This window comes from Galleria mellonella, unplaced genomic scaffold, assembly GCF_026898425.1.
Source record: "Galleria mellonella isolate WM207_F2 unplaced genomic scaffold, CSIRO_AGI_GalMel_v1 utg36, whole genome shotgun sequence".
Lineage (NCBI taxonomy): Eukaryota > Metazoa > Arthropoda > Insecta > Lepidoptera > Pyralidae > Galleria > Galleria mellonella.
Genome location: NW_026442086.1, coordinates 3,003,034 through 3,024,136, shown reverse-complemented (window position 1 = coordinate 3,024,136; position 21,103 = coordinate 3,003,034). Strand labels below are relative to the sequence as shown.

The window sequence follows — 21,103 nt, the reverse complement described above, 5'->3', positions numbered from 1 at the left end:
GAATGAATAATCAAAATCACACTAAAGTACAAGCAAATAAATAACCTTCTCTTTTTGAAGTAATTTAAAAAGTTATTTGTCACTATTTGTATCTACATTAGAGTCACAGAAATTTAGCGTGTAGGACAATGAAATTTTTATCGACCTACAGTTTGGCGTATTGTTTTCAATGATGATAGACGCTTTCTAATGTGAAAGAAAGTAAATGCAATCGGGTACCTACGCGAAATTGTCAAATCAACATTCATTGTTTGTAGTGTTTTTGCAATAACAAGTCATGCTTGAAATGTAGGAGTAAAGTTATTTTTACTAGTTAAGCACGTGACCTCGTCCGCGTGGTATTAAAAAATAATTCATTACTAAAAGCATACTATATCTAACAAAGTTTTTGTAAATAAGAGTATTTTTATATGTTTTGAACGAGTAAGAATACAATATGTTAATAATGGTTTTAATTTCTACAATGTTATAAGAACCAATTACTAAGTCGTTTGGCGAGCCTAGTGTAGCAAAGTTATATTCTTCTTGCGAAAACAGATCCGTGCCCAGCTCCGGAATTTTAATTGGGTGTTAAAGAAAAAAAAATTGGTGAAGACTATCTAGATCTATTTTTTGAAGAATCCATTAAATCGAGAGGCATACTTTGTTTCATGATTCACTAAGCTCATTTCCATAAAACACTTGACAGTTTCTGAATTGGGCTAATTTATACTTATTTATTTATATAACGTTTGCTTCTGATTATTTTTATCCTAATATCAATTTCGATTCTTACAGCTTTATTATGAGTGTAAATAGAATTGTCTGTTTTTATGCTTTATGACATTTTCACGTATATGATATTATTGTCAATTAATTTGCCTGATATCTGCCTGTGATGCTGTAGTGTATATATGTGTTTAAACAGTTATAGCCATATTGCTTTGATGACTGAGTTATCGCGAAGACTTTGGAGGAGCAGTTTGAATTAAATAAAAAAATGTAAAGATGTTACTTCTCGGCCTGTGTGTTCCAGATATTTGTTTTTTGGTTTCACAAAGTATTTTAGTCTGGGACTTAAGGCAGAATATAGGTCTGTATTTTTCCTTAAACATCAATTAAAGATTTTGTTTCATAGACAATTATGTAAGCACAACAAAATTTGTATGAGATTCACACGACAGTAAACCCTATTGACTGTATAATGTGAAGGAATTATTGAAATTGGTTCAGAATTAGGGAAAATATTGTGTAACATACACATATACAAGTAAAGGTGGATTTCTGTATCTCCTTTTTTTTAAGTTCCCATTTAAAATAGAAATCTGCGATGTATAGAAATCATGAGATGACCAAAGCGTTACCAGCTTGCATTTAACTATTGCTTTTTAGATATTAATGCCGAGTATCAACTAGTTACCACATCTCTATAAATAATACCGAGTATTCTATAATTTTATCTAATATTAGTGATTACTTATAGTTTTGCTTATGTACAATTTTTTATTATTCTACGGAATATCTATTTTATCGATGGCCGGGATAAAAGTAGCATATATCTGTTTATGCCAAGTATTATTGAAGTTACGCCAAAAAATTCATGACCATTGAAGCGTTCATAGTGAAGTATGTCTTGTTTGGTACTATTTGGCGTAAATGTTTACAAATAAGGAAACTCACTTTCTACAACAATATAATGGTTAAAGTTATCAAGCAAGTGGAATTTCTGATTGCTTCTTTATTTTGAATTTTTGTCTCTAATAATACAAGTATGAGATGAATTCGAATGTGACCAAAAATAAAAGTTTGTATATTAAGTTAAATTTCAGACCAATTTTCTGGTTATAGTTGATATTAACATGTCAAATTAAATCAAAATATGGCCATAAGCTCACCTTTAGCCATGTCGTGTAGTACTTTAGGTTTCAGGGATTAGTCGTGCTGATATTTTTTATATATATAATAAATAGTAGATACATATAGTGTTATCCAATGACGAAACATACATAATTTATTGTCTCTTGTTATCGTGAGTAAAGCATAAAATAGTTACGACAGTAGTCTTTATTTCGAAAGTGACAAAGACACGGACCACGTGGTTGCACCAAGCAAGATTAAATTATAAATTGTCCAATCGACTCATTGGACACAGTGTTGTAACGAGGAATTTAATCAATCATGTTAAGGGAGAAGGATGGCAGAATGCAGATTTTTATTCTAGTAGAAAAAATGCCTATAAAAATGCATTGCAATATGCTTATAAAAAGTAAAATGTAATGTCTAAGAATTCCTTACACTTTTCTCGCGGAATACGCGTGTGTAAATTACGTGTGTAATCACGTTCATGAAAACGATGTATATTTTTAATTGAAATGTATATTGAGTTTTGTATGTACTTAAGTAATAGAAAAGTTATTGAATTCGATCAGTCTTTTATTATAAAATATACTTAAACAAATCATGGAGTTTGTCAATACATTCAGTCCGGAATGATTTTCCTAAAAATGTATACTTTGTTTCGTGTAATTTGAGTAGCTTGCAAAATAATTGCGTCCGTTAGTTACTTTGTACTAATAGCTAATGTATTGTGCGTTTTGTGTGTTGATCTAAATGTGAATAAGTTAATATCTTTTTACTGTTTTCCACACAGTCTTAATAATAGAATTCTTAACATTACACAAAGTAAGTACCTACTATGAAATAGTTCTGCTCATAATTTTTGTTGTTTTTGTCACGTTTATATACACTTTTGTTACTTTATACAGGTTGTTTCAAAATTCATCTAGTGTAAGCAATGGGGATTGCCCAAATTAATACTAATTTAATGACAAAAATGAAATTCAATCTAGTAAGCAAAATTAAGGTAATATACTTAATACATATTTAAGTTTTACAATATAAAATTATTACGTATCTATAATAGCTTCTGTCGATCCCTGTATATGTGTCATAAAAAATATTAGTAATGCCATTATTTGTAATTTAATTATATGTAGTCACTCAATGTGTATGTTCACGAGAATTTTTATCAAATAAAGCTGATATGTACAATATTATTAACGGCGTTATGATTTGTTGTTACGTACAAATTATATATTATAATATAGGTGCGATTCGTATAAGAAACGCCGTAAATAGTTTTAATTGAGGACAAGGATGACAACCTGGGGCCGCCGCGTGTACTCGTCCGACCCCCGGTAGTCACCGTAGATGCAGTTCAAAGTATTCACCTGTCGTTGTCGACCGCACCAGATGTATCCTTATTTAGACAGCTTACAGCACATTACACGAATGGCGGACTTCCGGCGGAAGAAGAAGGAAGTCCGTCGTTTCACACCACTAGCACAAGGAAATGAGTTGCGGTTACGAAAGTCGGAGGTCGCCGGCAGAGAGCGCCGTCGACGCGTGATCACTGAAAACTAACCCGCGCTCACCTGCGCTGACGCAGCGTCGCCATACCGCTGAACCACAGTGGAATGAAAGCGTGATGGAAAGGGACAAACGGTCATTTCTTCCTTTCACTCGTAAAGCGAAAATGCCACCTTTCTTGTCGATCTATCGACGATGTTCAATAAGCGAGACTTCACAGTTCTATCAATAATGCATGGTACGAAACATTTTGGTGCCTACTTTGTGTACCAATTCAGATCTAGTATACGGTGACGACACCAATCTTATTTCTTTCGACATAGACGAACATGTTATTTTGTGTATGTAAAACACGCTTTTAGAGATTTAGAATTAATTGAATGCCATTTGTTCTAAATTTAAGAATTTGAATATAGTATACTTCAATGAAATATGTACCTGATAAATAAACTATATAAAGAAAATTGAATCGTTAAAGATGTCGTTAAGCGCAAAACTCAAAAAAGTTGAACAGTTTTGGCTAATTTTTTTTAAATATTCTTTGAAGTCTTTGAATGGATCTTATGAAGAAAAAAATTGGAAAGATGATATTATTATTGATACATAAAATATATTCTGCTTAGAATACGTAAATATAATCAATTTAGAAATTTTCATATGAAAACTTGATACAAAAATGTATAAAAATCAAATTATGATTTTTTTAAAATTAATTTTAATATTCATGAAAGTAAATTCAATGATAATGCATTAATTATACCTACATACATATTCGTATATTTACGATAGTATTTACTTTTCATTTCAAATATACAGTCTTTGGAAGTCCTCTAAATCGGTGTTAAGTAACTACTTATGTATTGTGGCAATAATAAAGTTGTGATGTATTTTGCAGTATTTATAGAAAATTTACATAATGGTAATAATAAAATTACCTGTCGAAATGTTCCTAAACAATTTATGGTGTTCTTCTAAAAGAGCGTAGATATTAAGGTTTTTATAGTATCGGCAATACAGACTTGACATCTCTTATGTTGCAGGCGTTCATAGGACAAGGCAATCGTTTAGTGTCAAAGGGACTGAATACGTTTTAGTAATCTGTTTGTTTGATATTTATTAATCCTCAACTTTTATTAGCGTACTATAGTAATTAAGTGTATTCTGTCATGCGCATGGTGTTGAACTAAAAGTAGATCCTCAACAATTGCCAAATTTTCTGTATCTTTACTCGTATATTGATCTAGCGTGTGTGCGATTTTACTAACAAAACTCTGTTTAAAAGCTTTGTACTCAAGATGAAACTAAATATAGGTATCATTAGTTTAACATTTACGGCGACCGTTTCCGGTTGGTTACTAAATGTTACAAATTTGAATTAAGAAACTACTAGTATTATAATAAGGTGTGTAGAGAAGCTCAACGACGCCACTTTCATAAATCTGTCGAAAATGGCAACCCAACCAAAGTTTGGAAATTTCTGAAGTCGGTGGGGATTGGTAAGAACCAAAGTTATGGCTCCCAAAATATTGATATTAACAGCCTTAATAGGCATTTCTGCTCTTCCGCTGTTATTGATAACACCACTAAAACAAACACGATTAATTACCTTTTTTCTATTCCAATCCCTGACTATTCGCCTTTTTTCTTTACTCCAGTTGCGGACTGTGATGTTGAGAAGAGCCTGCTAGCTATTACTTCTAATGCTGTGGGGTCAGATGACATAAGTCGTACTATGATCCTTCCCATTCTTGACATTGTCCTTCCCATTATTACATTGGTTTTCAATAATTCCTTGTCCTCGTTTTCCACTTCTGTCTGGAAAAACGCACATATACTTCCTCTCCCTAAAAAGTTCAATCCAACATCTTTTTCAGACTTCCGTCCAATTTCCATTCTTCCATTTCTTTCTAAAGCTCTCGAGCGACTTGTCCATCAACAACTAAATGAATTCCTATCCAAGAATGATCTTTTTAATCCCTTCCAATCAGGTTTCCGTGCCGGTCATAGTACGACTACTGCTCTTGTTAAAATCACCGACGATATCCGTCATGGTATGGAAAACTCACAGCTTACGGTTTTAACATTGTTAGACCTAAGTAATGCTTTTAATACTGTCGATTTTGATATATTATTAGGAAGATTGCGTTCTCTCAACATAACTCCAGCCGTAATCGAGTGGTTTCAAAGTTACCTGAATGGGCGCCAGCAACGCATTCGTACTGAAGATAGCTCTTCATCATGGTGTCGCACGCTAGCTGGTGTACCTCAGGGTGGCGTCTTATCTCCTTTACTTTTTTCGTTATTTATTAACACCATCACTATTCAACTTCGCTCTTCCTACCACCTTTATGCAGATGATCTTCAAATTTACTCACACGCTCCATTTCATGAGTTAGACTCTGCGATATATTCAATAAACAAAGATCTGGCACACATTTCGAGCTAGTGTAAATCATTTGGATTAACTGTAAACCCTAATAAAACGCAGGCTATTATTATCGGGAGCCCCAACTATATTTCAAGAATTTGCTGGGAAAATCTGCCTAATATAATGTTCGACGGGATATCTGTGGACTATAAAGATTTTGTAAAGGATCTCGGAATATATCTTGACAGAACGCTATCCTGGAGCACCCAAATAACAGAGATTAGTAGGAGGGTCTTTGCGATTGTGGGCTCACTCAGAAGATTACGTAATTTTTTACCTATGGCCTCAGATTATACGGTGACGACACCAATCTTAGAGTTGCGCTTGCTCACTGCCCTTGTCCTTCCTGTCCTTGACTATGCTGATACCTGCTACATTGATCTCACCGAAGACCAACTATAATAAACTTGAGCGTTCCAAAACCTGTGTATTAGATTTATATTTGGACTTCGTAAATACGACCACATCTCTAATTTTCGCACTCAGCTCAAGTGGCTCCCAATACGTCGACGCCGAGATTGGCATATATTATCTCTTCTTTATTCCATTCTATTCAATCCTCTTACACCTCACTATCTTAAAGAGCGATTTATATTTCTCGGTGAAGTTCAGAGTCACGCTTCGCGTACCTCAAATAGTCTCCGTTTAAAAACCCCAGCACATACCTCCGTGTACTACACCAAATCCTTTTCCGTTCAGGCAGTGCGCCTATGGAACTCGCTGCCACCGTCTATACAGAGTGCGCAATCCTTGGCTTCGTTTAAAGGACAAGTCAAATCACATTTTCTTTCACTGTAGTTACTCTTTTCCACTCCTTTGTAATTTTTGGACTAGATTTGTCATATTTCCTTGTGTGTGCTATGTATGTATTTATATGTGTATGTTTATGTATTTTGTATGTATGTTATATGTGTATATGTATGTATATATATATATGTATGTGTATGTGTATGTATGTATGTATATATATTGTTATAGTAAGTGGTTTAATAAATTATATGTATTTGATATTTTTGTGCATTACATGTTTTTGTATTTTGTGCACGAAAATTGTTGATTCACTCTTGCGCCACCTGCCCTTTTCTATCTGTTCTCCCTTAACTAAAGGTTGTCTGTAAGAGATTGCCCTAGCGATAAGACCGCCTTTTGTACCTTTATGTGTATATTTCAATCTGTATTTATGATACTGTATTTCATTTGAATTATTCACTTGTCATTGTATATTTTTATTTATGGTGCAATAAAGAGTTAAATAAATAAATAAATAAATAAATAGTATTTCCAAATTTTATATAACAACTGATTTTCAATTGCAAAGATAGACAGACGTGAAATAAAATATCCACATACATACAGTAAGTATATGTATAACAAATAGGTATTTGTTTTGTTCACAGCTCGTTACATGTGCAGTGGCCTTAGTGTGATAATTTACTAGCGCTATTATTTGAGTGGCGACGTGACATTTATTCTAAGTATATTAAGGTGACTTGGATTAAACTATTTCGAAATTGTTGAATTATTTAATTCAATTTACAAATTTTATATACGAAAATATAATAAGTAGTATTTATGTGGTTTATGCATATATAATTACAGTTATTATATACAGTTCGTTACAATAAGATAGTAAGTAGGTAGCTGTTGTAAAGATAACTACTGATAATATTCTTGTGATTAATTCAATTTATTGCCGACGCGTATCCATTATTCTAGCTTTGTAATCGTTACTTACAATACCACTGACGAATAACTCAGTGTTAACTCAATGATTGGTATGCAGACATTCAATTAATTTTGGTACAATAAAAGGATTGCCTAAACATTCAAATTGGTTTTGTTTCTTTATAATAATAAATTTTATTGATGATTCCATTTATGGCGTAATGGTTTAGCTTATTTAGCAATATTCTAGTAGACGACTACTGGCCGAAAACGCGTTGAACACATATTTATTTAGACATCCCATGGACACGTCTTCAAAGAGGTACAACATATTTCGTTGAGGAATAATTATACAAGTACCATACAGGGTTTGTTTATTATTTACTGCAAGAGTTTAAAAGATTCTAGATGTTGAAATAAGAACGAGATGATCAATATTTGTAAAATGATTTAATAATTGTTGTAATTTTTGCACATTTATTTGCAGATTGAATTATTTTATTAATAATTTAAAATTTAAGATTTTATAGTGCATAAGTGTTATCAAAACTAATATTGAAAGAGTAAAGAGATTTGAATTCTATTTATAATGAAAAAAAAAAATACTTAACCAATATTAAAAGTTCTTTTATTTATAGAAAATTATATAATCACCGAGTATATGGTTTGTATTTTATTTAAAAAAATATGATGTATGCATGATTGAACACCAATTGACATATATATATATATATATATATATATATATATATATATATATATATATATATATATATATATATATAATGTTTCTATAAATATATATTTAGATTTTTTGATTAATCAATATTGAAAAAACGTTCATTCAACGGCTTATGATCTGAGATATTACTCGGTTTCTTATACCTAGTTTATATATGATAGATTTCCTAAGAATTACTGTGATCGGTACGTTTATAGAACTTAAATTCTTATTATTGAGTGTTACTGTTGTGATATACGAGCCAGTAAAAACTATTGTAGAATGACCTCTTCGCTTTATTATAGATACATTAAACTTACTATAATTTGACCAAAATGAGAATGTAACCTACTTTAACGCTATTCAAAATGCAATAGATTTTTTTTTGAATGCTCTTTAAGTAACGTTACTTATATTAGCTTTCCTCATTTCGCAATCAAATATCTAAGAACTGATCGTATTATCCTGAAGGTTCTTAGATTTAACATTATTTTAACTTTAACAAAATTAAAAATAGGAACAAAATTAAAGTTTTGTTTTTATAAATAAATGTAGATAATCTGAATAGTAAAAGACAACAAATTAATAAGTTGTTGAAAAAGACAAGATTTTGTTTATTAAATAACTTTATTTTCTCTTATCATCATAAGCCATAAGAAGAACTTTTCTCCAAAATTTCGTAATGTTTTTATCAATAGCTACTTATCAAGTACGATAATTGAAATAAAAAAAAAAAAATATTAAGTATAATGGAGAGATAAAATACTCTATTTTACTTTCAATATACCCATAGGTCCTTAGGGCATGATAATTCTTAATTAATTATTAACGAAGAAGAATTAAGAATTCATTCTATTATTATAAATTTATAGCGTATCGTCAAGACTACAGAGAATATTAGTAAGGGTGTGATGAGGAGAATAATTATCTACGTATATATTTAGTACTTACGTAGTATATTTAGAACTTTTTTTTCTTCATTTTATTTTATTATTCTGAAAATAATGCAGAACGAGGAATAAAGCTTCCAAGAATTCTACTGAGAGGAAATTTCGATATACAAATATAGATACGTCCAACGAAATGAAGGTAAATTGAAGGCGAATTCACACTTCGTAATTACATATTAAAAATGTGTTGCAATGTGCATCAATTTAAACTGGAGTGTTAGGTGTAATTGGTGCAATATAATGCACCAGTCAGAAGGCGTTGTGGCCTTAATTACAGGGCCTTAGTGATTTGTTGGTGAATTTATACACACAGGCTGGGCGGTTGGGTAATATTGTTCAAAAAGTTATACTTAATGTCAGACTTTGCAAAGTGAAAAAACCATAGCGAGTTTATTCAAGACAAAATTTGTATAGAAATACGGAAGATTTAGTTTTCTGAGCTAGTTAGAGAATATATACATGGCGGAATCAAAAAAGAACTGTCATTTTCTAAAAGAGCTAAGCTGGCTGAGTTAGCTTTTTGTCTTTTTATTAACCATCTGTTCGCGATTTATTTTTGATTATATGTATGGGGAAAGAACAAATTAAAATCATTTTCTAACGATTTTTACACTAGTCTGTTATCTGGTGTGTCTTAAGCAAACTTCATTATTACACAAATTATTATTATTTGTTATTTTAAATACTAATCACGAGTTGTATAAGAAATTATAACCATTTATTAATTTAAATAAAATGTGATGTACTTTGAATAAATATTTAATGTCTGATTGATTTTAAATAATGTTTTAAATTATGGTGAAAAGTAGTATTTTAATCTGAGGTAGTATTTGTTAGTGTACATGTATCAGTTGTTATTCAAATCTGTTCAGCATTTAGAATTTGATTGATTAACAAACATCGAAATATCGTTCTTAATACAAACGTTCATACTTAAAATATTAATTAGATTTTAAACTTGATAAACTAATAATACCAATTTATCATTAATCTGCAGCAGTTTCCTAGTTAAGCAATTTCCTAGTCATTAGATAAATATCCTTGTGTTGGCTTAATATATCGTGACTGTCTGTCTCGAGTCGGCAAGGCTATTGTCTTACCTTTTACTTTGGATTAAGAGCGAGCCTCAAATTACCGTCCATAAATAATCCAAGTACGAATCTTTAAGGTCTGGGAACCATCATCACAACGGCGTCCACTTTACACGGCCTCTGTTATTAACTGTTTGCAGGTGATTATTACGCATTAACACTCGGGAGCTTTGTTTTATAAATGAGTACCCATTGTAATTGTGAACAAAGTTTTATTAAACATCTATTTACAATGCCATTAAATAAAACAGAAATTCGGTAATATTACTAGCCAATTTTATTTATATTTTTACATTTATTTACATAATACAAAAATTTCTTTTAAAATTAAAATCATAAATAAAAATGTTACAATAATTCAGATCGCAATGAGTATTATTATATTTGTTATTTTAAAATACACTTTCTGGTAATCTGTATTTTGTACATTGAAATGCGGAATTGTATTTTGTACTAAATCATTGCCATGAAAATTATATACACAATTATTAAGCTTATTAATACAACACTAAAAATAAATAAATTAACTAGTTTGTAATTAAGGACGTATGTGTTACCGTCCTTTATAATTTTGATTTTATTCTGATTTAATAAAATTTTACATAAGTACATTTTAATTATTGGTAAAAAAATTGGTTTCCTATTATAACTGCTAATAAAAAAAAACTCTTAAATTATAATATAGTCAAATTTAACAGATACGTATTTAAAATATGAAAAGCAATTATACATACACAATTTAGATTTCCTTTCTTTTAATTCAGAATTATGATCTTAAAAAGCTAAGTTTAAATTAAATATAAGGTAGGTGTATGAAATAAAAGAGCATAGACAATATATAATCAACGTATAGGAATAAAATCGTTTATTAATTTTTTGGAGGAAATGGTCATGAGTCTACGGTATAGAAGTTGGTACCTAAGTATTAAAAAAGACTGTTTAAACACTTTTTTAATGTATTTTAGTATATTTCTTAAAATTTATGGTGCTTTGCACTTATGTCATATGAAATAAAACATTAGTTTTGTGTGTGTCATAAATTACTCTTGAAACACGTGAGAACGTAACGCATTAACATTAGTTAATACTAATTAGAATTTGATTTAACAAATAACAGATCAGACAATTCTGATCTATTGTTAAATTAAATTCTCTAAAAATCTATGAAATTCCTTAAATTTGATTTTTGTTAATTATATATTTTTTTTTGCATGATATATGCATGGCGGGATCAAAAGAGAACTTGTCTTTTTCTAAATTTTTCTCTGCCTGCTTACATGCTCGTTCTCTAGTTGTCTATGCCTTTATTTGTATGACTCTAGTTGCTATCTAAGTATTATATTATGTAATTAAATTTTCTCACTGTAAACGATAGAATCTTTACTTATACAGCAATAAAAATAAATAAGCAAATATATAGAGATTGGTAACTTGGGAAGTCTAACCTCCAGATGACTGCTAATTTAAACTAAATTGAACTCTAAAATCCGCTACGAGCGTCGCCGGCGCAGTTTAGCCGAAGTTCTCGAAGTGATGTATGAAGTACGGGAGCCGGCGGGTGCGGTTGACTTGCTCGCACGCGGACATTATCGATTTGGTGAGCGGACGCGGCCCGCATGAAAATACACCGATTTTTGATACCTGCATTGTTATGAGTTGTTATGTTGACATACAACATACATTTTGTATCTTATATTTATTTATCTATTAACTAGTTTTTAAACGTAACTATAGCGAGACTTTGGATCAAAGTCGTCTGTTTGATGTTTCTACCGTGAAGCAATTGTGTTTGTATGACTGTGTTTTAGTTTGAAGGCAGTGAATTTCCAGGATACAGAAGAATAACACTTGAATCCTCAAGAATGGCAACGCGTGGGAGGGTATCATGGGCGAAACAGTATACTCTGTTGTATCCATAATACTGTTCATGTGTAGTCCGCCAGCATATACCTAAAGTGCAAGGGGTTCCCATTTTATTTTCACCCCTTATCCTTTAACTATCCTAGTGACTAGAATTTGTTTTTATTGTTAACTTTTGTAATGTCTATATATATATACATATGTCACTAAATAAATTATTTTTCTTTATTTCATTATAAAAAAGACTGTAATCCTATTTTGCCTTTTTGCTAAATTGCTAATTTAAAAATAGGACAGACGAAGAAAACAGACATCAGATATAAATTATTAAAAATATACACTTTTTTTAGTAGTTACCACTACGTTACCGATTTGTGGTGTTACATATTTCAGTTTGATGGATAATATGTATATTCAATTATGAATGATGCATCGAAAATCTTTAATAACAGTAGATAAGGTAGGTATAATATGACAAGAGTATGGGTACTTACATAACTATGTTTCTTCTGCACGAATTTAAGGAAGGAGGACATGTCGGGGCGGCCGAAGTGGTTCACCGCCTTCAGACCGGTGAACATGGACGTGCGCGACAACCGCTGGAAGTGGTTCTCGCAGATGTACTGCGCCGTGCAATCACACAACAATATTATTTAACACGTTTTTTGCTAGCAAATTGAAACATTAATCTATACATATAAATAAAATTGGAGTATCTGTTTATAATATTAAAATAACCGTTGTTTACTACATGTATATAAATATATATATACGGTAGAAACACCAAAATCACATTTTTTACAATTTTTGTCTGTCTGTCTGTCTGTCTGTCTGTTTGTTCCGGCTAATCTCTGAAATGGTTAGATCGATTTTGACGGGACTTTTATTGGCAGGTAGCTGATGTAATAAGGAGTAAATTAGGCTACGTTTATTTTAGAAAAAATCTTTTATTTTAGAAAAATAAAGTAATGTTGCAATGTCCAAGTACTGTCCAACACCGCACGCAACTGCGGGCGGTGTTGGCGTCTAACTAGGCGGAACGAAGTTCGCTGGGTCAGCTAGTTCAATAATATTCTTATTAAGCTATCACTGAAGGATGGCAGTGTTTCTTTTTGAAGGGTGGAATATGGTAATGAAATTAAAGGGTACAGACGCACAACACCTTAGTCTTCAGGAATGGCAACGTATGAAATGTATCATGGACGATACAGTATACTCTGTATTATCACTGACTATGCTGAAAATAAATATATTAGAACATAAAAATAAAAGTTAAAAACAATTGAAAAAATTCAATGTTTCTGATAACTTGAAAGGTTCAAAGGCTGACATATTACAGTTATTGTAAGAGTAATTAACCATAATTAAAAATATATGTAGTTACAATAAAGAATAACAATATTCAATTATGTACATACAAGCATGGTGGTGCGCAGGTCGAACTTGTGGAAGAACTGTGTGATGAATATATGTATCTCGAGAACGTTGGTGACGTCCTTACGCTCCACGTCGCGCAACACGTCGATGAACCATTCGAAGTGTTTGTGCGACGGACAGATCCACAGGAAGTACACCTGAAATGATATGACAGATTATTTTCATACTTCTATAGCGAATTGTCATCGCGCGATTCTTTTTCTATCTAATTTACATCTACGTATTTAACATTGCGCTTTGCGCGGTTTTTGTTAGATGTATACCGTCATAAAAATTGTGCGGTGAACATAGGTAGTGTGTATCACACTACGTACATACTAGATTTATATAATTATTTAAGTGGACATTAATTATATTTTATGTTATAAACTATTTTTAAAAAAAAGATATTAGAACTGATTACAATACTAATAATATAAAGAGGAATGATTAGATTTTTTGTATGTTTGTTTATAATGCTTAAACTCAAAAACTACTTAACCGATTTCAAAAATTCTTTCTACTACAGACAGCTACATTATCAATGAGAAAAATAGACTATATATTATTTTCACAAAATTAGAGATCCGTACGAAAATTACGTATCAAAAAATTGCCCATTAAATCTACAGACATTATTAATATTAGACAATACTAATTTATCTTTATATTTATCTATTTACCCGTACGAACTGGGCCGGATCACTACTGGATAATTAAGAAAAATCAAAATTTTTATCCCTTTATTTGATGACTTTTAACACTCTACTATTGGGTATATGCTTCTCTCCATAATGTATGATATAGTTGTATTATTACCACGCTGGCTAGGCCAATATAAGAATTTCATTATACTAAATATAATTCACGACGTTTTAAATTAGACGAATTGCTCACCTTTTTGCAGGCAACACCGGAGTATCTGTTGGTAGAAGTTCCGAATACGAGATCGTTGAGTATAGAAGCATACGGCGTGACCCCTATACCGCCGCCAACCATTACTGCAACTTCGAACTTGTACCAGTCTTGATTACCGCCTCCGAACGGACCCTGTATCCTGTATGGTAATAACAAATTACATAGTTTAATATTTTTTTTTATACAACTTAGAATGGCAAACAATATCCCCTATATACATGAGCAGTACCATGGACATAACAGAGTATACTGTTTTACCCATGATACCCACCATGCGTTGCCACTCCTGAGGACTCAGGTGTTATTCCTCTGTACCCAGTAAATTCATCCCACCCTTCAAACCGAAACACAGCCATGCGAACACAACTGCTTCACGGTTGAAACACTAATTGGACAGAGGTACCCAAGCAATCGACTTTTGTACCAAGTCTCCCACTGGTAAAGTTTAATATTACGTATATGTTGTAAAGAAATAATTTAGCACTGTTGAGGGCAAAAATGAATGGGTTCACCATTTCTAATATGACATAATCTAGACGTTTTAACGGTAAAGTGAATAAGCTAGTTATAGGCCCACGAATTCTACCATCAACTTCACTATACTTTAGGTCAATAGCTTTTAATATTACAAAAATTATACTTAATTCTTATTAGTTTACCTTATTTTCGGCTGATCTTCCGGGTTGAAGTTGCATGGGTCGAAGTAATTCCGTAATTTCCAGGTCCAAGGTCCTTGTGCTTTGATGTGGCAGGAGAGGAAGTTCTCATGAGGCGCTGACGTCAGCGTGAACGAGTGGAACTCTTCTTTCCTGAACGCCGTACACGCCAGCCTCACCCATTGACCTAATATTGATATAATAATAAGTACTATACAATCACACTAATTGCTTGGTTTTAGTTATGATAGTTCGTGTTATGTGAAATTATTCTATAAATATTTATTTAAAAATTATACTGTCACGATGGGTCGACTGAGTTGCTTTTAATCTCATCTATTGTTTCTCACTTGTGTCTTACTATCGTATATTAAAATTGCAGGCGTGATTACAATTATATTATCATCCGTTAAAAAAAATAAAAACCAAAGGTCTACGAATACTTAGCTTTGTACTTACAGATCAGATTAAATTTAAAATAGTTTGTTTTTAATAACTGTTCCGACGGAAAATCGAAACAAAGACTTTTCAAGGCAACGTGCTATCATGGAGGTCGTATTATACAAATATTTATTGGATCAACAAAACTTGGCGGTAGCCTTGTGTTTTTAAACATATCCTATCTATTGGTGACAATTGATTTTTACAGTCTTACCTGATAAGTATTTAAGATTAGGTGGTCTATAGAATTTAATTTTGATCACATCTGATGGTAACATTTCCGTTTCTAATACGTCTAGGGCTAGGTATTCTGTTCGTAGAGACACAACCTGTAATAATAAAACTTAATTAGTAGGTGCTTAATTAATAATAATGAAATCTCCAATGAAAAGAACCAATAATGTGTGGTATATGATAGGTGAGGATGAAGCAGGTCAGTTAGCCCATCGTGACGAATTCAACAAGAATTGGTCACGATGATTTCCAGGGGGAACTACGTGGAGGTCGACCTAATAAGGCATATTGCTAGCAATGGGGCTGTCAAACTCCATTGCTAACAATCCCTTTCCCCCCAGTTGTACATAGTTATTATTATTTATTATATAAGTAGATCAGTATTATATTTATTTATAGTGTATGTATTTATGTAATATTTTATTATATATTTTAATATTTTATTTAACTGTATATTTGTTTGTAGCACTTCAGCTGCCTACTAACGAAATACTTTCTCACCGTATTGGGTTGACTAAAAGAGATCTCTGTCAGAGATATGCCCACCCCCCTTGCTCACAACATTTATAAATACATTATTTTATATGTAACTTACAAGTGCAATAAAGAATATATATAGTGACGGCTATGTAATAGTACCTTGTCATGGGGGGAAAGGGATTGTTAGTAATGAAGACTAAAAATCTCATTGCTAGCAATATACCCAACCAGGTCTACCTCCTCGCGGTCCCCCCTGGATTCTATCATGGTTAATTTGTGATGAATAATCACGAATTTTCATTCACATCTATCACCCTTCACTGGTGCTCCGCCAGCGTATCCCGTTAGCGCAGGCAGGGTCGCCATTCCATTTTCATGCATAAAAAAAACAGTACCTTGTCGAGCGTGAAGACGACGGCGGGCCCGAGGAAGAAGATCCAGAAGCGCGGCGCGCCGGTGAGCCGCGCGAGCCCGTGCAGCAGGCACAGCGCGTACAGCGCCACGTACAGCGAGTGCGCGCGCCAGAACCACGGGTACGCGCGCTTGCGCACGCGCGGGTGCGCGAATATGAACATCACGCACATGATCACGAACAGCAGCACGCCGCTTATACCTGCGTACGAGCGTACCCAGTACTGACTTACATACCTACTGCATTTCCACCAGACGTACACTATATAAATAGTGTTATAAGTATAAATATATATTATGAATTTATACATAAATGCGACATGATCATACTAATCGTCTGGTTCTCAAGCAAAAACACCTTCTTTTAAGAGTTATTTGACATCATATAGTTTTAGGAGAAGTTTGATGGTATATATGTATGCTATGTATGAAAGCTGTTTGCTTGGGTACCTCTGTCTCTTTTATGTTTCTGTCATGAAGCAATTTTGTTAATATGTCGATGTTTTAATGTGGGATTATGGCAATGAAATTACAGGGTGCATAGCCATAACACCTTACTTCACAGAAATGGCAACGTTATTTCTATGGTACTATTTCTGTATATAAGCGACGGTTACTACTTTCCATCAGATGAGCCTACAGCTTTTGTGATGGTCATGGTACTTCATTCATGCGTTGCCAGTCTTGAGGAATATGGTGTTATGTTTCTGTAACTCCTAATATTATTGTTATAATATAAAAATGAAATCGACAAGTCTGATTCTCACCAGTAACGGTTTGGAAGACCCAGTAAGTGATCCCTGGCCGGAAGTCAGATGTGAAGTGAACCTCCTTAGTTAGACATCGCAAATTCTCCACAGGCTGCGTGGACACATGGTAGAAGTTCACCATATGTCCAGCCGTATGTAGAAGTGAGAAGAACAATGCAGTACAGGCCACTATCTTGTGGAACTGGATACTGGAGTCTAATGGGATATATTGCTGGATACTAAATTCCTGGTAAAAAAAAATATTCAGCTATTAGGCAATGCTAGTTTTACTGTGTACTATATTATTGTCGAATTAGTAAAACAAATAATAATTAAAAAAAAATATACCCACGACTGTAATCCCTGATGGGATAAACAAAGACGTTTGTCAAGTTTTATATGTTGCTGTATCAATATTTAATTGTTCACTGCTGATTGTAGCCTCCCACATTAGGTAAGTTTTGCCAGTAGTTGCTAAGCTTAGCAGGAGGATTAGAAACCGCAGTTTGGCTTTTGGTGATGTTTTAAGATTGACACCTAAGTCAATTGTTGTCATATATTCGTAAGTCATAAGTTAATTAGGAATTACAATTGTGAGCAAATATTGTTTTTTGTTTTATGTTTCTTGAATTACCTTGAGTTTCGTCAGTAAATTTCTGGACATTGTTAACAGTAGTAGACTGTAGCAGAAGGACAGTGAAGCAGCTGATCCTCGAGTGATGGCGATACCAACACCCATTATATGCCTCAAGTCCAAATGTTCAGACATGAAGGAATAGTGAGCAAATCTTTCCACGAATAGTCCAATAGTAACCACATAGAATACGAATAAATAGAAAATGTTTTGTCTATTTTCTTCTAAGAAGGTCGTTAGGTAATCCCATTTGAGAAGACACCAATGTCTGTAATAAATCGATAATTCAATAGGTGACACCGAGATAGAATTGTGCAAGCACTACCTCCTTTAAATTTATGGCTGTCTTTAAATTTCTACGCAGATACTTCACAAACGTATAATGTATTTCAATTTTGGGTTTAAAGTCTAAACAAAATACAATCAATAATTTGACATAAGAAGTTCATCAACTCTCAGATAGTAAATTATATTTTTTCAACAGAGACCTCAAAGAAATAGTTACTCTTAAATAACAAAGTTCTGACTAGAACTAAGCGCTACATTCGTAAGCAACTCTTTTGGAGTACTCCGTACCTGGATTGCTCCATAGAAGGTTCAATGTGAAAACTTGTCATTCTCGCAACGTTTGTTGATGTATCCAAGAAGTTCTGTTTTGCGCCCTTGCAATCGAGACCAATAGCTACAAACTCTCCTTTGTATTCCTTCATCATCAGCTTAAAGTCAGAATATGTGAGGTGATCTTTATGTTGAAGGCCAGCATCCTGTAAATAATATTTCAACGTCAAGTATAAGTAATACGAAAAATGACATCGGTACATTGTTTTTTTAAATATCTAATTTGAATTTTACTTTCTAACTTATTGTATTTAATAAGTTAAGAAACGAAATAACAAATTAAATAACTAGAGTGACCGATATACTCCAGAATATTAGTATAGTAATATGACAAGGGATGAGATAATTGATGAGAAATAATAATCCTCTTAAAACAACTGTAAAGCTTAACTGTGGTTGCCAATCCGCCTGCCAAGCGCGGCAACTACTCCCAAAACTCCAGAAGGGGGAGGCTTATGTTCAGTAGTGGATAGTTAAAAGCCGATATGATGATGATGATGATGAATAATTCTTGAGTGGTAATTTATACAATAAATGGAATAGAAAAATTTGTCGTGAGATGGAGGGATGAAGTCAAAAATATTAGAGAGTGTTGTTAGATGGAGATCGATGAGAACCGTACTTGATTATAATGTTAACTCAACACATTAAATGTTCTTCGTAAAAAGAGGATGTTAGTTTACTGCCATCATTTTTACTAGGCGGTTTACTAGGTAATGTTTAAAATAAACAAACCAAGAACATTCCATCGATGAGCTCTGTGACGTGTTCGTCCCGTAGTGAGGTGGTCCGCGCGATCTCGACCAGCGAGCGCAGCATCTCACTCAACTCGCCCTTGTCAATGACCCCGTTGCGGTCATTGTCGCACATGTCAAAGATTATCCGCAACTTGTCCTCAGTCGCGCCGCGGGAGAACAACACTACGGTGTCCAGAAATTCCTGTAATTTTTTATCAATTTAGAATAGCGAACTGGATGATAGTCCAATAGATGGAAATTGGCAACCGTCGCCCTTAGAATAAAAACAGAGCAAGGGCTTTACAGACAGCGCTGTGAAGCTCTTTGTCATATCCTATTCTTAAAACAATAACATTTACTTGTCATCAAAAAATGAGTGTTAGAGATTCATGTCTTCACATGAAGTTTATCAGTAAAAAAATAAATACCTGGAATGAAATTCTGCCATCTCCATCTTTGTCCACAATATTGAACATTTTCTTGACAAACACAGCATCAGCTTTCATACCAAGAGCGCTGGCGAATTCACTCTTCGATAATGATGTTCTCATCACTATTGACTACAAAAATATGTAAAAATTTTAGTACATCTAATGTCAAATCAAAGTAAAATAAGCGCAGGGATTTCTCTGAAATTAAATATTTAAAATAATAAACTTGCTGAGACTAAAAAAAAGTTATTTACATAAAACGAACTAGAAATAAAGAAAATAAATATATTTAGTTAACAAATATTTAATTTTTTTATAAGGTGCTAATTAGTATTCGCTAATATTGCAAAGATAATAGCGAATTTATTTAACGTATATATGTAAGCTATGAAATATTAATTACCTCGGGGTCAGCATCTTCCGATCTTCGTCGTTTCTCACCAGGGGCTAATCCAAATGTGATGGCGTATGCTTCTCTGAAGAAATGTTCAAGTCTGCGTTGTCTTCGCTCTCTGGTTTCCGCTGTAGCCAATATTTGTTCTCGATGACCCTGTGAATGAATGAATTAGTATCAGCCACGTAGTTACTAGGAACATTCCAACTCAACCAACCAATCTAACGTAACTTTACGCGTAACTAATTTTATACAGGACCGAGATCTCTTGTGTTAAGTCCCATTAAATGAATCAGAATCGATAACGAGAAGGATAATGTATATATACATAAAATATTCGGGGAAATGAATAAGTTATTTCTTTTTGAAGTTGCTTTTAATTTTAACGACTTTGATTTTACTACACTTTTTAAGTGCCAACCGTGCCCGGAGTATTTTTTTTCATTCAACTTGGAATGGCAAACAATTTTTACCATCAAGCAGGCTGCGTCGCTTGATCATGACACTTCTTGCAAAATTATCGGCTTTAACATACCAGGATGAGGCAAGTAGCGATTTCTGGTGACTGTCGACCGCGAAGTAAGTAACGTTACCTGGCTAAGACTGAGCGCCTTTTTGTGCTGCGCGAGGAAGGCATCAAGCTTGACGAGGAACTTCCGTCGTGACGCCACTGAATCCATCTCAAGTACGAGATCATGCTCGCGGGCTGCGCGAATTAACACCAGAGGACGCTTGTTGCTGCGACCCTCCTACAAACAAATATATTGATATTTTATTATTAAAATGAGCACATTTCAAGACGCAACTTCAATTGTATTCAATAAAACACTTATGAAAGTCATAATGTTTCGTCAACGCAATTTAAATATTTGAATTTGAAATATTAAATCGTGTGTTTACAAGTAGCTTTTGCTTCGTAAC

General features: G+C 33.1%; 2 protein-coding genes across 5 annotated transcripts in view; both read right to left on the bottom strand.

The window, feature by feature from the left end:
• Window positions 1-3,388, bottom strand: part of LOC113516597 (dual oxidase maturation factor 2) — a 78,656-nt gene extending 75,268 nt beyond the window's left edge. The window contains exon 1 of the mRNA XM_052897531.1: window positions 3,210-3,388. The gene's annotated coding sequence lies outside the window, so the exon portion shown is untranslated. The remainder of the gene's footprint in view (window positions 1-3,209) is intronic.
• Window positions 3,389-10,386: 6,998 nt separating this feature from the next.
• The window catches only part of LOC113520780 (dual oxidase), a 61,547-nt gene continuing 50,830 nt past the window's right edge, over window positions 10,387-21,103 (bottom strand). For 3 of the 4 annotated variants that reach the window (XM_052897525.1, XM_052897524.1, XM_052897526.1), the window contains 14 exons: window positions 20,776-20,931; window positions 20,192-20,338; window positions 19,786-19,917; window positions 19,356-19,559; window positions 18,579-18,766; window positions 18,003-18,270; window positions 17,387-17,615; window positions 16,604-16,821; window positions 15,709-15,823; window positions 15,057-15,240; window positions 14,377-14,536; window positions 13,482-13,637; window positions 12,558-12,686; window positions 10,387-11,844 (listed from right to left, as the gene is read on the bottom strand). In XM_052897525.1, the coding sequence (XP_052753485.1) occupies window positions 11,716-11,844; window positions 12,558-12,686; window positions 13,482-13,637; window positions 14,377-14,536; window positions 15,057-15,240; window positions 15,709-15,823; window positions 16,604-16,821; window positions 17,387-17,615; window positions 18,003-18,270; window positions 18,579-18,766; window positions 19,356-19,559; window positions 19,786-19,917; window positions 20,192-20,338; window positions 20,776-20,931 (2,415 nt within the window). In that variant the 3' untranslated portion in view covers window positions 10,387-11,715. The remainder of the gene's footprint in view (window positions 11,845-12,557; window positions 12,687-13,481; window positions 13,638-14,376; window positions 14,537-15,056; window positions 15,241-15,708; window positions 15,824-16,603; window positions 16,822-17,386; window positions 17,616-18,002; window positions 18,271-18,578; window positions 18,767-19,355; window positions 19,560-19,785; window positions 19,918-20,191; window positions 20,339-20,775; window positions 20,932-21,103) is intronic. The other variant, XM_052897523.1, reaches the window with a different exon arrangement.